Here is a 16,952-nt window from a genome sequence, read left to right as displayed (position 1 = left end):
TACCTGAAAAGGAATTTAGAATAATGATAATAAAAATGACCCAAAATCTTGAACACAAAATAGAGTTACGGATAAATAAACTGGAGACAAGGATTGAGAAGATGCAAGTAATGTTTAACAAAGACCTAGAAGAAATTAATAAAAAAGAGTCAATTAAAAATGAATAATGCAATAAATGAGATAAAAAACACTCTGGAGGGAACCAACAGTAGAATGATGGGGGCAGATGACAGGATAAGTGAGGTAGAAGATAAAATAGTGGAAATAAATGAAGCAGAGAGGAAAAAAGAAAAAAAGAATTAAAAGAAATGAAGACACCCTCAGGGACCTCTGGGGCAATGTGAAACGCCCCAACATTCGAATCATAGGAGTCCCAGAAGAAGAAGACAAAAAGAAAGGCCATGAGAAGATACTCAAGGAGATAATAGCTGAAATCCTCCCCAAAGTGGGGAAAGAAATAGTGACACAAGTCCAAGAAACCCAGAGAGCCCCAAACAGGATAAACCCAAGGTGAAGCACCCCAAGACAAATATTAGTCAAATTAACAAAGATCAAACACAAAGAACGAATACTAAAAGCAGCAAGGAAGAAACAACAAATAACACACAAGGGGATTCCCATAAGGATAACAGTTGATTTTTCAATAGAAGCCCTTCAGGCCACAGTGGAATGGCAGGACATACTTAAAGTAATGAAAGAGAATAACCTACAACCCAGAATACTGTACCCTGAAAGGATCTCATTCAGATATGAAGGAGAATTCAAAAGCTTTACAGACAAGCAAAAGTTGAGAGAATTCAGCACCACCAAACCAAATCTTCAACACATGCTAAAGGATCTTCTCTAGACAGGAAAGGCAGAAACGTTGTATGAACGTGAACCCAAAACAAGAAAGCAAATGGCAACGGGCCCATTCTATCAATAATTACCTTCAATGTAAATGGGTTGAATGCCCCAACCAAAAGACAAAGACTGACTGAATGGATACAAAAGCAAGACCCCTATATGTGCTGTCTACAAGAGACCAACCTCAAAGCAAGGGACACATACAGACTGAAAGTGAAGGTATGGGAAAAAAAATTCATGCAAATGGAGACTGAAAGAAAGCAGGAGTTGCAATACTTATATCAGATGAATTGACTTCAAAATAAAGGCTGTGAAAGGAGACAAAGAAGAATACTACATAATGATAAAATGATCAATCTAAGAAGAAGATATAACAATTATAAATATAGGTGGTATTATATTATATTGTGTTATATTATATTGTACATATATATTTAATGTAGAAATTATATGTTATATATTTATAATATGTTTTAAAATTATCAAATTTTAAAATTAAATATATTAAAAATGCAAACATATGGAGGCTAAATAACATGCTGCTGAATAACCACCAAATCATAGAAGAAATCAAAATACGTGTAGAAATGAATGAAAATGAAAATGCAACCCAAAACCTATGGGACACTCTAAAAGTAGTGCTTAGGGGAAGGTTCATAGCAATACAGGCTTACCTCAAGAAACAAGAAAAAAGTCAAACAAATAACCTAACTTTACATCTAAAGCAACCAGAGAAGGAAGAAATGAAGAACCCCAGGGTTAGTAGAAGGAAAAAAAAATCTTTAAAATCAGGGCAGAAATAAATGCAAAAGAAACAGAAGAGACCATAGCAAAAATCAAGACAGCCAAAAGCTGGTTTTTTGAAAAGGTAAATATAATTGACAAACCGTTAGCCAGACTCATCAAGAAACAAAGGGAGGAGAACCAAATCTACAAAATTAGAAATGAAAATGGAGAGATCACAACAGACAGCTATGAAATACAGAGGGCCATAAGAGACTGGTAACAGCAGCTATATGCCAATAAAATGGACAACTTGGAAGAAATGGGCAAGTTCTTAGAAAAGTATAACGTTCCAAAACTGAACCAGGAAGAATTAGAAGATCTTAATAGACCCATCACAAGCACGGAAATTGAAACAGTAATCGGAAATCTTCCAGCAAACAAAAGCCTATGACCAGATAGCTTCACAGCTGAATTCTACCAAAAATTTAGAGATGAGCTAACACCTATCTAAGAAGGCTCAGACTACCACACATCTCACACGCTAGTAAGGTAATGAACAGAATTCTCCAAGCCAGGCTTCAGCAATACGTGAACCAAGAACTTCCAGATGTTCAAGCTGGCTTTGGAAAAGGCAGAGGAACCAGAAATCAAATTTTGAATATCTGCTGGATCCTTGAAAAAGCAAGATAGTTCCAGAAAAAACGTTTATTTCTGCTTTATCGACTACGCCAAAGCCTTCGACTGTGTGGATCACAATAAACTGTGGAAATTCTGAAGAGGATGGGAATACCAGACCACCTGACCTGCCTCTTGAGAAACCTATATGCAGGTCAGAAAGCAACAGTTAGAACTGGACATGGAACAACAGACTGGTTCCAAATAGGAAAAGGAGTACATCAAGGCTCTATATTGTCACCCTGCCTATTTAACTTATATGCAGAGTACATAAAGAGAAACGCTGGGGTGAAAAAGCACAAGCTGGAATCAAGGTTGCGGGAGAAATATCAATAACCTCAGATATGCGGATGACACCACCCTTATGGCAGAGAGTGAAGAGGATCTAAAAAGCCTCTTGATGAAAGTGAAAGAGGAGAGTGAAAAAGTTGGCTTAAAGCTTAACATTCAGAAAACTAGGATCATGGCATCTGGTTTCATCACCTCATGGGAAATAGACAGTGGAAACAGTGTCTGACTTTGTTTTTTGGGGCTCCAAAATCACTGCAGATGGTGACTGCAGCCATGAAATTAAAAGACGCTTACTCCTTGGGAGGAAATTTATGACCAACCTAGATAGCATATTAAAAAGCAGAGACATTACTTTGCCAAAAAAGGTCCATCTGGTCAAGGCTATGGTTTTTCCAGTGGTCATGTATGGATGTGAGAGTTGGGCTGTGAAGAAAGCTGAGCACTGTAAACTTGATGCTTTTGAACTATGGTGTTGGAGAAGACTCCTGAGAGTCCCTTGGACTGCAAGGAGATCCAACCTGTCCATCCTGAAAGAGATCAGTCCTGGGTGTTCATTGGAAGCTGAAACTCCAATACTTTGGCCACCTCACGTGAAGAGTTGACTCGTTGGAGAAGACCCTGATGCTGGGAGGGATTGGGGGCAGGAGGAGAAGGGGATGACAGAGGATGAGATGGCTGGATGGCATCACCGACTCGATGGACATGAGTTTGAGTGAACTCCAGGAGTTTGTGATGGACAGAGAGGCCGGTGTTCTGTGATTCATTTGGCCTCAAGCAGTCGGACACGACTGAGCGACTGAACTAAATTGAACTGAACACCTATCTTACACAAACTTTTCCAGAAAATTGCAGAAGAAGGCAAACTTCCAAACTCATTCTACGAGGCCGACATCACCCTAATTCCAAAACCAGACAATGATGTCACAAGAAAAAAAGAAAAAGAAAAGAAAACTACAGGCCAATATCACTGATGAACATAGATGCAAAAATCCTTAGCACAATTCTAGCAAACAGAATCCAACAGCATATTAAAAAGATCATACATCTTGACCAAGAGGGCTTTATCCAAGGAATGCAAGGATTCTTTAATATCTGCCAATCAATCAATGTAATACATAACACTTACAAACTGAAAGATAAAAACCATATGATTATCTCAATAGATGCAGAAAAAGCCTTTGCCAAAATCCAACATCTATTTATGGTAAAAACTGTCCAGAAAGCAGGCATAGAAGGAACATACCTCAACATCATAAAAGCTATATATGACAAACCCACAGCAAACATTATACTCAATGGTGAAATATTGAGCATTTCCCTTAAAGTCAGGAAATAGACAAGGGTGCCCACCCTCACCACTATTATTCAACATAGTTTTGGAAGTGTTGGCCACAGCAATCAGAGCAGAAAAGTAAATAAAAGGAAGCCACATAGGAAAAGAAGAAGTGAAACTCTCACTGTTTGCAAACAACATGATCATCTACATAGAAAACCCTAAACACTCTACTAGAAAATTACTAGAGGTAATCAGTGCCTACAATAATGTTGCAGGATATAAAATTAACACACAGAAATCCCTTGCATTCCTATACACTAACAATGAGAAAACAGAAGGAAAAATTAAGGAAACAGTACCATTCACCATTGCAACAAAAAGAATAAAATATTTAGGAGTATATCTACCTAAAGAAACAAAAGACCTATATATAGAAAACTATAAAACACTGATGAAAGAAATTAAAGAGGACACAAATAGATGGAGAAATATAACGTATTCATGGATTGGAAGAATCAATATGTGAAACTGTCTATGCCACCCAAAGTAATCTATAGATTCAATACACTCCCTATCAAGCTACCAATGGTATTTTTCACAGAACTAGAACAAATGATTTCACTATCTGTATGGAAATACAAAACCTCAAATAGACAAAGAAATCTTGAGAAAGAAGAATGGAACTGGAGGAGTCAACCTGCATGACTTCAGGTACTACTACAAATCCACCATCATCAATACAGTATGGTACTGGCACAAAGACAGAAATATAGATCAATAGGACAGAATAGAAAGCCCAGAGATACATCCACATACCTATGTGCACCTTTTCTTTGACAAAGATGACAAAGGATATAGAATATCCTTTGACAAAGGATACAGAATGGAAAAAAGACAACCTCTTTCACAAGGGCTGCTGGGAAAACTGGTCAACCACTTGTAAAAGAAAGAAACTAGAACACTTTCTGACACCATACACAAAAATAAGCTCAAAATGGATTAAAGATCTAAATGTAAGGCCAGAAACTATAAAACTCCTAGAGGAGAACATAAGCAAAACCCTCTCCGACATAAACCACAGCAGGATCCTCTATGACCCACGTCCCAGAATATTGTAAGTAAAAGCAAAAATAAACAAATGGAACCTAATGAAACTTAAAAGCTTTCACACAACAAAGGAAGGTATAAGCAAGGTGAAAAGACAGCCCTCAGATTGGGAGAAAATAATAGCAAATGAAGCAACAGACAAAGGATTCAACTCAAAAATATACAAGCAACCCCTGCAGCTCAATTCCAGAAAAATAAATGACCCATTCAAAAAATGGGCCAAAGAACTAAACAGACATTTCTCCAAAGAAGACATACAGATGACTAACAGACACATGAAAAGATGCTCAACATCACTCATTATCAGAGAAAATGCAAATCAAACCACAATGAGGCACCATTACACACCAGTCAGCATGGTTGCTATCCAAAAGTCTACAAGCAATAAATGCTGGAGAGGGTGTGGAGAAAAGGGAACTCTCTTACACTGTTGGTGGGAATGCAAACTAGCACAGCCGCTATGGAGAACAGTGTGGAGATTTCTTAAAAAACTGGAAGTAGCTCTTGTTACACTGGCTGCACTGATATGGCTTTTCTCCCTTATGGATTCTCTGATGCTGGATGAGACTGGCACTCTGGCTGAAGGCCTTTCCACACTCCTTACAGTGGTACCGTTTCTGAATATTGTGGATTCCTCTGTGATTAAAAAGACCTGAACTCCGACTGAAGGTTTTCCCACATTCATTACACTCATAGGGTCTTTCTCCAGTGTGAATTCTTTGATGTCGAACCAGACCCGAGCTCTGAGCAAAGCTCTTTCCACATTCCTCACATCTGTGTGGTCTGGTTCCTACAGGGTTTCCCCAGTGCCTCTCTACCCCACCCTTATGTTCACTGATTTCTCCATGTCGGGGCCCGTGCTGTGATTCCTCCCAGGTCTGTCCATAAGACACTTTCCCACATGGTTCCACTCTCTTAGGATAATGTTTCCTTAGCACCAACTCTCTGCCCTCAGCCTGGGTCATTCCACCTCTTAAGACTCCTCTGGGATGAGACCACGGTTCTCGACTTCCTTTTAGCTGGGAGGTGACAACAGGTTTGCAAAACAGAAATGTGTCTAGGTTCTCGGGCCGTCTCTGCAGACCTGGAAAAGGCGAGGGGGTGGGGTGCCCCGCCTGGAAAAGGCGAGGGGGTGGGGTGTCCCGCCCCAGCACTGGGAGGAAGTCACACGGGGGAGCGCCCTCACCATTGCAACCAGTGTGGGAAAAGCTTTAACCGCCACTGCAATCTCATCCGCCATCAGAAGATCCACCTGGTGGCTGAGCTGGTCTAATCCAAGCTGTGTGATCCTGGTGAATGCTTGCAGTGTTCTACATACCATCCTTTATAACCCTATATTTTCTTTGGAACTGCTGAGTTTTCCATCTGAAATAATAATCCAATGAAAAGAAGGGACCTGTTAGGAGGGAGAAAATCTTCCAAATGAAATGCAAGAATATGAAGTTGGTGTGTATCTGAAAAGTATATGAAGAGGGAATAATTTGAGGAGGGCATGAGAAAGATGAAATCTGTGATGCCAGGGGCCAAAAGAAGAAATAATGGCCAGACACAGAACAGGGGATCTTCTCAACCCAGGGATCAAGCCCAGGTCTCCTGCATTGCAGACAGCCAGGTTTTCTCTCCAGATCCTCCAGCACAATCACCATCTCCTCGTCACATTCTGGATGACGTCCTCACCCTTAGACCAGTTGCTGGTCACTCTGCCTATCCTGACAAGATGATACCCAGTGCAGCAGAAGCCAGTGCTTTGGGAGTACTTTTAAGGTCCCAGGTGGTGGCCAGGGGCAAGAACTGCTCTGTTGCAAGATGGCAGTGTTGACACCCATTCAGAGGCCACAAAATATCCAATTGCAGCCAGTGAAGGCTCTGCTCAAGCGTGAATCTCTGGGATCCAGTCCAGACAGAGTTCTCCAGGTTCCAAGGCTTGCCCCTGGGGGGCGCTGCAGAGAAGATGCCGCCGTGGTAGCGACCAGGTTCGCCCCAGGGTCCCAGGGGCCATTTAAAATGGAAGATGTGGCCCTGACTGTCTCCCCTGGATGGACACAGCTGGATTCATCTCAGGTGAACTTGTATGGAGATAAAAGGCAGGAGAACTGTGGCAGCCTGACCTCCTTGGGTGGTGTGGTGCAACCGAAGATCAGAGAGCTGCCTCCAGATGAGGATCATCCAACACAGGAGCCTGGGCAGATACCACGCCACCTGGGGGAAGCCACTGGCCAGATTCCTGCATGTGCAGAAGCTGGTGAACAGGAGGGCCAGTTACAAAGAAAGCAGAAAAGTGCCGCAGGAAACAGGCGGCACTATTGCCATGAATGTGGAAAGACTTTTGCTCAGAGTTCAGGCCTGACTAAGCACAGGAGAATCCACACTGGGGAGAAGCCCTATGAATGTGAGGACTGTGGCAAGACCTTCATCGGAAGCTCTGCTCTCGTCATTCATCAGAGAGTTCACACTGGTGAGAAGCCATATGAATGTGAAGAATGTGGCAAGGTCTTTAGTCACAGTTCAAACCTTATCAAACACCAGAGAACTCACACTGGGGAGAAGCCCTACGAGTGTGATGACTGTGGGAAAACATTTAGCCAGAGCTGCAGCCTCCTAGAACATCACAAAATCCATACCGGGGAGAAGCCCTACCAGTGCAACATGTGTGGTAAAGCCTTTAGGCGGAATTCACATCTTCTGAGACATCAGAGGATCCATGGTAATAAAAACCTTCAGAATCCTGACCCTGGACAGACCTGGGAGAGTCAGGGGAGGAAGGAAAGCCAGTGGGAAAATGTTGAGGCTCCTGTGTCTTATAAATGTAATGAGTGTGAGAGAAGTTTCACTAGGAATAGAAGCCTTATTGAGCATCAAAAAATCCACACGGGTGAGAAGCCCTTTCAGTGTGATACATGTGGAAAAGGCTTCACCCGAACTTCATACCTTATTCAACATCAGAGAAGCCACGTTGGAAAAAAAATTCTATCTCCGTGACCCATGGCTTACATGCCAGAGTTGATGTTCCTTCCTCATTGAACTGAAGCCACCCTGGAACCCTTGCTGACTAGAAAACTGTGAGCTGAACTTTATTTCCCACCACATATCATCAGGTGTTTGTTAGAAAATAGAGTCTGGTTGAGATGAATTCTCTTATACAAACTAGAAGGTGATTGGGAAAAAAAAAAAAAAAAAACTTGTTTGATAGGAAGCTATGGGAGCATTGTCTGAAAGAGGTTGGACCTGAAATAGTTCTCACCTTTTAGACTTAAACAGGCTTCCAGGCTGTCTAATTAATCACTCTCAGTCAGCATTTTATGATGTCTTCTGGGTGGATGACTTTCTGATTTGGGGGGCTGGTGTTTCTGTTCACTTTGCCTCTAATGAATCCCTCACCTGTTGGTTGGATCAGTGATGTCTTATCCCCACCCCACTGTGCCTTGTATACAGGTGCTATAAACATTTATTAAATATACCAGTGAAACGATCTTCATAGCTCTGAAAAAAAAAAAAAAAAAAAACTGGAAGTAGAACTGCCATATGACCCAGCAATCCCACTTCTGGGCATACACACCGAGGAATCGAGATCTGAAAGAGACACATGCACCCCAATGTTCATCGCAGCACTGTTTACAATTGCCAGGACTTGGAAGCAACCTGGATGCCCATCAGGAGATGAATGGATAAGGAAGCTATGGTACATATACACAGGGGAATATTACTCAGCCACTAGAAAGAATTCATTTGAATCAGTTCTAATGAGATGGGTGACACTGGAGCCTATTATACAGAGTGAAGTAAGCCAGAAGTAAAGATACAGTATACTAACGCATATATATGGAATTTAGAAAGATGGTAACGATAACCCAATATGCAAAACAGAAAAAGAGACACAGATGTACAGAACAGACTTTGGGACTGTGGGAGAAGGCGAGATGTTCTGAGAGAATAGCATTGAAACAAGTATACTATCAAAGGTTAAACAGATCTGCAGCTCAGGTTGGATGCAGGAGACTGGCGCATTGGGAAGACCCAGAAGGATGGGATGAGTAGGGAGGTGGGAGGGGGTATCAGGATGGCGGTAAATCCATGGCTGATTCATATCAATGTATGGAAAACCAACCAACCAAACAAACAAACACTACAATATTGTAAAGTAGTTAGCCTCCAACCAATAAAAATAAATGAAAACAAAATGAAATAACTCAACTGGAATTCCATCCCTCCACTAGTTTTTTTGTTTTTTTGTTTTTTTTTTTTGTAGTGATAATTCCTAAGGCCCACTTGACTCCACTCTTCAGGATTTTGGCCCTAGGTGAGTCTGAGTGATCACTCCCTCCAGATTATCTTGGTCGTGAAGATATTTTTTGTATAGTTCTTCTATGTATTCTTTCCACCTCTTCTTAATAGCATCTGCTTCTTTTTGGACCATACAATTTCTATCCTTTCCTGAGCCCATCTTTGCATTAAATGTTCCCTTGTTATCTCTAATTTTCTCGAGGAGATCTCTAGTCGTTACCATTCTAATGTTTTCTTCTATTTCTTTGCATTGGTCGCTGAGGAGGGCTTTCATTTCTCTCATTGTATTCTTTGAAACTCTGCATTCAATGCATATATCTTTCCTTTTCTACATTGCTTTTCACTTCTCTTCTTTTCACACCTAATTATAAGGCCTCCTCAGACAGACATTTTGCTCTCTTGCATTTCTTTTTCTCGGGGTGGTCTTGATTCCTGTCTCCTGTACAATGTCACGAACCTCCAACCATAGTTCATCAGGCACCCTGTCTATCAGATCTGTTCTTAAATCTAAATCTATCTTAAATCTATTTCTCCCTCCCACTGTAGAGTCATAAGGGATTGACATAGGTCATACCTGAATTGTCTAGTGTTCTCCCCCTCTTCCTTCTATTAAAGTGTGAATTTGGCAATAAGGAGTTCATGATGTGAGCCACAGTCAGCTCCTGATCTTTTCTTGCTGATTGAATAGAGCTTCTCCACCTTTGGCTGTAAAGAATATAATCAATCTGATTTTGGTGTTGCCCATCTGGAGATGTCCATGTGTAGAGTCTTCTCTTGTGTTGCTGAAAGAGGGTGTTTGCTATGACCATTGCAGTCTCTTGGTAGAACTACATTAGCCTTTTCCCAGCTTCATTCTGTACTCCAAGGCCAAGTTTACCTACTACTCCAGGTGTTTTTTGACTTCCTACTTTTGCATTCCAGCGCCCTTTAATGAAAAAGACATATTTTGGGGGTGTTAGTTCTAGAAGGTCTTGTAGGCTTTCATAGAGTCACTCAGCTTCCACTTCTTCAGCATTACTGGCCAGGGCATAGACTTGGATTACCGTGATATTGATTGATTTGTCTTGGAAACGAACAGAGATCACTCGGTCATTTTTGAGATTGCATTCAAATATTTCATTTCAGACTCTTCTGTTGACTTGATGGCTACTCCATTTCTTCTAAGGGATTCTTTCCCACAGTCGTCAATATAATGGTCATCTGAGTTAAATTCACCCTTTCCAGTCCATCTTAGTTCACTGATTCTTAGAATATCAATGTTCACTCTTGTCATCTGTTGTTTGACCACTTCCAATTTGCCTTGATTCATGGACCTAACTTTCCAGGTTCCTATGCAATATTGCTCTTTACAGTGTCAGACGTTGCTTTTATCACCAGCCCCATCAAGAACTGGATGTTGCTTTTGCTTTGGCACCATCCCTTCATTCTTTCTGGAGTTATTTCTCCGCTGATCTCCAGTAGCATATTGGGCACCTACCGACCTGGGGAGTCCGTCTCTCAGTTTCCTATCTTTTTGCCTTTTCAAACTGTTCATGGAGTTCTCAAGGCAAAAATACTGAAATGGTTTGCCATTCCCTTCTTCAGTGGACCACATTCTGTCAGACCTATCCACTATGACCCAAGCATCTTGGGTGGCCCCAGACGGCATGGCTTACTTTCACTGAGCTAGAAAGTTCTGTGGTTCATGTGATCCAACTGGCTAGTTGTCTGTGATTGTGGTTTTGGTCTGTCTGCCTTCTGATGCTCTCTCTCGGTGCCTACCATATTCCTGGGGTTGAATAGCAAGTGTGGACCCTGATTTAAAGAATCCTGATAGAAAAAAAAAAAAAATTACCAGCTAAAATGCCAACTAACATTCACCAAGAAAAAAAAAAATGAAAAAGATTCATACCTAGCCTCAATTTCTCTTCAGGAGAAGTTCCATTATTTTCCTCTATCATAAATAGAGGCAAATAGATGACTGAGATTTCTTTCTTTTTTTTTTTTTAATTCCGTAGCTATATTAGTAACTGAAAAATATGTTTTTTCATAGAAACCAATGATTTTTTTTAAGCTGATCTTGGGATAGGCAACCAACGTTGTTCATTTGAACTTACAATCAAGATTTTTTGTTGTTGTTGTTCATTTTTTGAGGGAATTGTTTCTGCAACTCCAGAATTTATTAAGATTGATAAGCTTAAAAATTCTGTTTCTTCTTGGTTCCAATATTCAGGTTGTCCTGGAGAAGGAAATTGCTACCCAACCCAATATCCTTGCCTAGAAAAGCCCATGGACAGAGCAGCCTAATGGGCTGCAGTCCATGGGGTTGCAAAGAGTCAGGCATGACTCAGTGACTAAGATGTACACCCATTCAAGTTGTATTACTGATACAATCCTTTACTCCTGAATGCAGTCAAGTAGAATCAGAAGCTAAAATAGATGTGGGTTGTCATGATATTTTCCATTTGGAAAGGAGAATCTATCAAAGCTCATCAAACTGGTCAGTCTAAAATTAAAAGCTCAAAATGATTTATAAACTGAAAAAAAAAAAAAAACCTTGCTGAAGAATTTAAAATAAGATCTCATAGACATTTCTAAAAAAGAAAGATCAAGGAAAACAGAAGAACAGTGTCTTCACAGACAGTGGGACTGAGAAGAACAGAGCACAGACTGACATTTCAGTGTGGTTGAAGAAATGAAACTTAAAGGAACAATGTGAAGATTGAAAAAATGATAGAATACAGAATCCTAAAAGTTTATTTATCTGCAAGAACTTGCTTCCTGTCGCATGGCTTAGCTGGTGAATGACAATTTTCTCTGGCTATAGCAAAGTAGAGGGTGCCTGAAGAACATAAATCGCTGCTGAGAATGGTTAGGAGACCACTGGATCATGTGTATTTGAGAAATCACATACACTTTTGGTGACTGGGGGACAATAATGACAACAAATGTGGCTGAATCTATGCATGGTAAGTGGTAAAATTAGTGTAACTGAGATATAGATAGGGTATGGTGGGATAGAGAATGAAGTAGTCAAGAATAACTAGTACTGTCAGTAACAGGAGAGAATGTGTTGCTAATGCTGTTCAGTCAGTTGTTCATGCCCATCCCTTTGCCACCCCATGGCCTGTGTCCCATCAGTCTTAGCTTCCCTATATCCCAGAATTTGTTCAGACTCATGTCCATACAGTTGGTGATACTATAACCCTCTCAGCATCTGCCAGCCACTTCTCCTTTCACCTTCAATCTTTCCCAGTATCAGGGCATTCTCTAATGAGACACCACTTTGCATCAGGTGGCCAAAGGAGGAAAGAACAGTGAAAGATAACAAAGGTGTTTCCAAGGAAATCTCTTGAAACCATCTAAGATATAGATGCAGAAAACGCCTTCGAGAAAATTCAGCACCCATTTATGATAAAAGCTGTAGAAGAAGTGGGAACAGAGAGAACCTTCTTCAACTTAATAAAGGCCACGTATGGATAAAACCACTGTTTACATGTTTCTCATAGGTAAAATCTTGAACATGCTGCCTAAGTTCATGAAAAAGACAAAGTTGCCACTTCTTACCTCTGTTAATCAACATAATCTTGTGACTTCTAGCTACAGCAATCAGCGAAGAAGAAGAAGAGGAAAATTACCAGCAAACTGGAACAGAAGGGATAAAACTGTTACTCTTTGCAAACATATATTGCTATGCCAGAGAATTGTAAGATGCGACCAGAAAATTAATAGACATAGTTAATGACTTTAGGGATGTTTCTGGATACAAAATAAACAGAAAGAAATATCCTATGCATAACAACAGAAAACCAAAAACAAAAATTAAGGAAACAATTTAGTTCACCATTGTAACAAGAAAAATATAATCTCTGGGAATGAACCTGCCTAAACAGAGGGGGGAAAAATGGAAAAACAAAAACAAAAACTTGTGCACAGAAAAGAACAAGGTATGGATAAAACAAATGAAAGATGACAAAAATGGAATGAGCAATATACTATTCTTTGGACTGGAAGAATCAATATTGTGAAAATGACAACACTATAAAAAGGAGCTTACAGATTCAATGCAACCCCTATTAATTTATGAATGACATTTTCCACAAAACTAGAACCAAAAATATTTACAACTTGATGGAAACACAAAGGCTTTGAATAACGAAGCAAACTTGAGAAAGAAAAACTGAGCTGGAGGACTCAGGTTTCCCCAATTTAGTCTATGCAAAAAATAAATAAATAAATAAAATAACCCATAGTAATCAGCATGGCATGCAATTGGCATAAAATCAGGATTAAAGTCAATGGAACAGACAGAAAACCCTAAGAGAATCTCTTGCCCAAATGATCACCTGATCTATGATAAAGGAGGCAACAATTTGCAATGGAAAGAAGATAATATATTTGATAAGTTATGCTGGAAAATCTGGGCATGTTCCCCTACAATACTGTTGTTTACATGATTTGATTTTACTTTCATCACCAGACACATCTACAATGAGGTTTATTTCCACTTTGGGAAAACCAGCTAATGCTTTTTGGAACCATTAGTTATTACCCTCTGCTCCTCCCCAGTAGTATGTTAGACATCTACCATCCTGGAAGATGCATCTTTTGGTGTCATTCCTTGTTGCCTTTTTGTACAGTTCATGGAGGTCCCATAGCAAGTACAATGGGGTGGTTTGCCATTCCCTCCTCTAGTGGATCACATTTAGTCACTCCTTACCACCATAGAAAAAGACAATTTCAAGATGGATTAAAGACCTACATATAATGCCAGAAATGTAAATCAATAATATTTGAGGAAAGCATAGGTAGAACACATCGTGACATGAAATGCAGTAGAAACTTTTTTTTTTTTTTTTTCACCTACCTCCTTGGGAAATGAAAATAAAACCAAAAATAAATAATGAGACCAAAATAAAATTAAAAGTTTTGCAAAACAAACCCATAATCAAGACAGAAATGTAGTCTCATTATAGGAAAAATATTTGCAACTGAAGATAACAACAAGAGAGCAATCTCCAAAATTTGGAAGCAGCTTATGTGGCTCAATAACAGAAGAATGAACAACCGAACTAAAACAAATGAACAGATGATGCAATAGACATTTATCCTAAGTAATCATACGGATTTCCGATAATTTATGAAAAGATGCTCAGCATCGCTAACTGTGAGAGAAAGGGAAATAAAACCTTCAGTGGGGGTATCAACTCACATTTGTCCAAATACCCATTATCAAAAATATCTACACAAAATAAAGGCTGGAGAGGGTGTGGTGTAAAGGGAACTATCGTGTACTGTAGCTGGCAATGTACATTGATAGACTACAACAGAGAATAGTGAATCCTTTAAAAGAAAGAATGAAGCTACAATATGATCGAAAAGTCCCAATCCTTGCCATTTAACTGAGAAAAACAATAACTCCAAAAGATGCACAACCCCAAAACTGATGGCAGCAATATTTACAATAGCAGGACACGGAAGCAACAGAAATATCCACCTGCAGACGAACGGATAAAAAGAGTTGGTACATGCATGCAACAGTCTTAAGATGGAATTAAATCAGGTAAACTGGATAGATGTAGGTGGACTGGAACAGTGTCATATATAATGAAGCTAAGTCGAAAGAAGAAAAGAAATATCACATTTTAACACAAATATACGGGATCTAGGTAAAACTCGTATATATGATTGTCTATGATAAGCATAGGTAGGGACACAGCCAAGGAGAAGAAATATATGGTTATCAAGGATGAAAAGCCGAGTTGTGGTAGAATTTGGGAGATTACAGCTGACACATATATATTTTTGATGTACATGTATAGCACAGGGAAGTCTACTTAATACACTGTGGTGACCAGAATCAGAAAGAAGTCAAAAAGTGAAGGGATAGATGTATGGTTGCTGTTCAGTCACTACCTCGTATACTAGTCTTTGTGACCCAAAGGCCTGCAGCATTCCATAATTTTGCTTTAGGGGAGAAACTAACCAAATAATGTAAAGCAAGTATACTCCAAAAGAATTTACATTTTAAAAGTATATTAACATTTTTATAAGCATCATTATTCTTAATGAATCTCACGTTAACTTGGAAGTCAAAAGTAGAACTCGAAACATGTACACCTTAATGGCAAATGCAATGCAAATCCTGGAAAAGTGTATTCAAGTTCATAACACACTTATTAACAAGAGAGCAATAAAAATAATAGTGAGTGTGCATCATAAACTGGTGTACAAGTGAATGTAGAAAGATTGAAAGTTTTTCCCCAAAAGAAAAATCACTTTTAAAAAGGTGGGACAGAACCATAAACAATCAACTCTGTCTAGTTTACCCATGCTATGTACCTGTGTATTTTACATGTTGTAGTGTCTTAATTTTTTATGCATTTATTCTATTCCATTGTTTCTTTAAAACACCCATCGTATTTGTCACCCAATGTCTTTTACTTATTTGTTATGGATGTATGGCAATCTGTGTGCTCTCTTAAAACTCCTTTATTTATTTATTTTAAAGACATTGGTTCATTCACAGGAATTTTAGCTTTCCAAAATCTTTAACCGGTTATACAGATATGCTGAATTATATTCCCAAGATGGCTGTAGCTACAAGAAAATCTGAATTTTATTAAGGCATCCTGTTCAAAGGTATCCTGAAATCAACTATACAATTTGGTAAAACAGCCATGTCACCTCACCCATAATATACCCATTTTAGAAATTCCTGACTGATCTAGATAAGTACCATTTTGAAGGAACGTGCTCCTTTCCCCCCTCACTTTAATTCCTGCTTTTATTTTATTATTATTATTTTGAATTCAGTAACACAATGGGAACCATCGTAATCTGAGGTTCCCCACGTCAGAACACAGAAAATGCAGACTCCATGGCCATATTATTTCTTTTCTGTCAACTTTGTTCGTGCTTATAGATGTGCTGTGGTACTCCTCAGGACCTTAGAGTAAGAAAGCTTGATTTTGAACTGGTTCTGAATGTTTGATAGTAAGGAATGTCCTGAAATCATAATAAAAATGACAAGGGCTGGCCCACCATCTCTGGTCGGGAAAATGTCTGTGAAATCTTAGGGCAAGGAGTAGAGGCAAGGTAAATGCCCCAGAATTCGAGCCAATAGAACTCTGTGGATGGGCTAAGACTAACAAAAAACAACTGATAATCAATAAGACTGCATGGTTGCCCTTGAAGTTAACCCAGGAGAATATCTTTTTTTTTTTTTTTTTTTTTTAATTTTTTTATTAGTTGGAGGCTAATTACTTCACAACATTTCAGTGGGTTTTGTCATACATTGATATGAATCAGCCATAGATTTACACGTATTCCCCATCCCGATCCCCCCTCCCACCTCCCTCTCCACCCGATTCCTCTGGGTCTTCCCAGTGCACCAGGCCCGAGCACTTGTCTCATGCATCCCACCTGGGCTGGTGATCTGTTTCACCATAGATAGTATACATGCTGTTCTTTTGAAACATCCCACCCTCACCTTCTCCCACAGAGTTCAAAAGTCTGTTCTGTACTTCTGTGTCTCTTTTTCTGTTTTGCATATAGGGTTTCGTTACCATCTTTCTAAATTCCATATATATGTGTTAGTATGCTGTAATGTTCTTTATCTTTCTGGCTTACTTCACTCTGTATAAGGGGCTCCAGTTTCATCCATCTCATTAGGACTGATTCAAATGAATTCTTTTTGACGGCTGAGTAATATTCCATGGTGTATATGTACCACAGCTTCCTTATCCATTCATCTGCTGATGGGCATCTA

At 39.5% G+C, this 16,952-nt stretch overlaps 1 protein-coding gene across 1 annotated transcript; it reads left to right on the top strand.

Moving 5' to 3' along the window:
- The first annotated feature begins 6,689 nt into the window (after positions 1-6,689).
- Positions 6,690-7,937, top strand: LOC122436460 (zinc finger protein with KRAB and SCAN domains 4-like). Its single transcript, XM_043460255.1, has one exon. The coding sequence runs from the start codon at positions 6,728-6,730 to the stop codon at positions 7,898-7,900; it is 1,173 nt and encodes a 390-aa protein (XP_043316190.1). The 5' UTR covers positions 6,690-6,727; the 3' UTR covers positions 7,901-7,937.
- The last annotated feature ends 9,015 nt before the right edge of the window (positions 7,938-16,952 follow it).

Source organism: Cervus canadensis, chromosome Y (assembly GCF_019320065.1).
Source record: "Cervus canadensis isolate Bull #8, Minnesota chromosome Y, ASM1932006v1, whole genome shotgun sequence".
NCBI lineage: Eukaryota > Metazoa > Chordata > Mammalia > Artiodactyla > Cervidae > Cervus > Cervus canadensis.
The sequence above is the reverse complement of the archived record's forward strand: the minus strand, read 5'-3'. Positions and strand labels throughout refer to the sequence as shown.

Coding starts and splice junctions, on each gene's coding strand:
- LOC122436460 (XM_043460255.1), top strand. CDS start 6,728: ATGGCAGTGTTGACACCCATTCAGAGGCCACAAAATATCCAATTGCAG.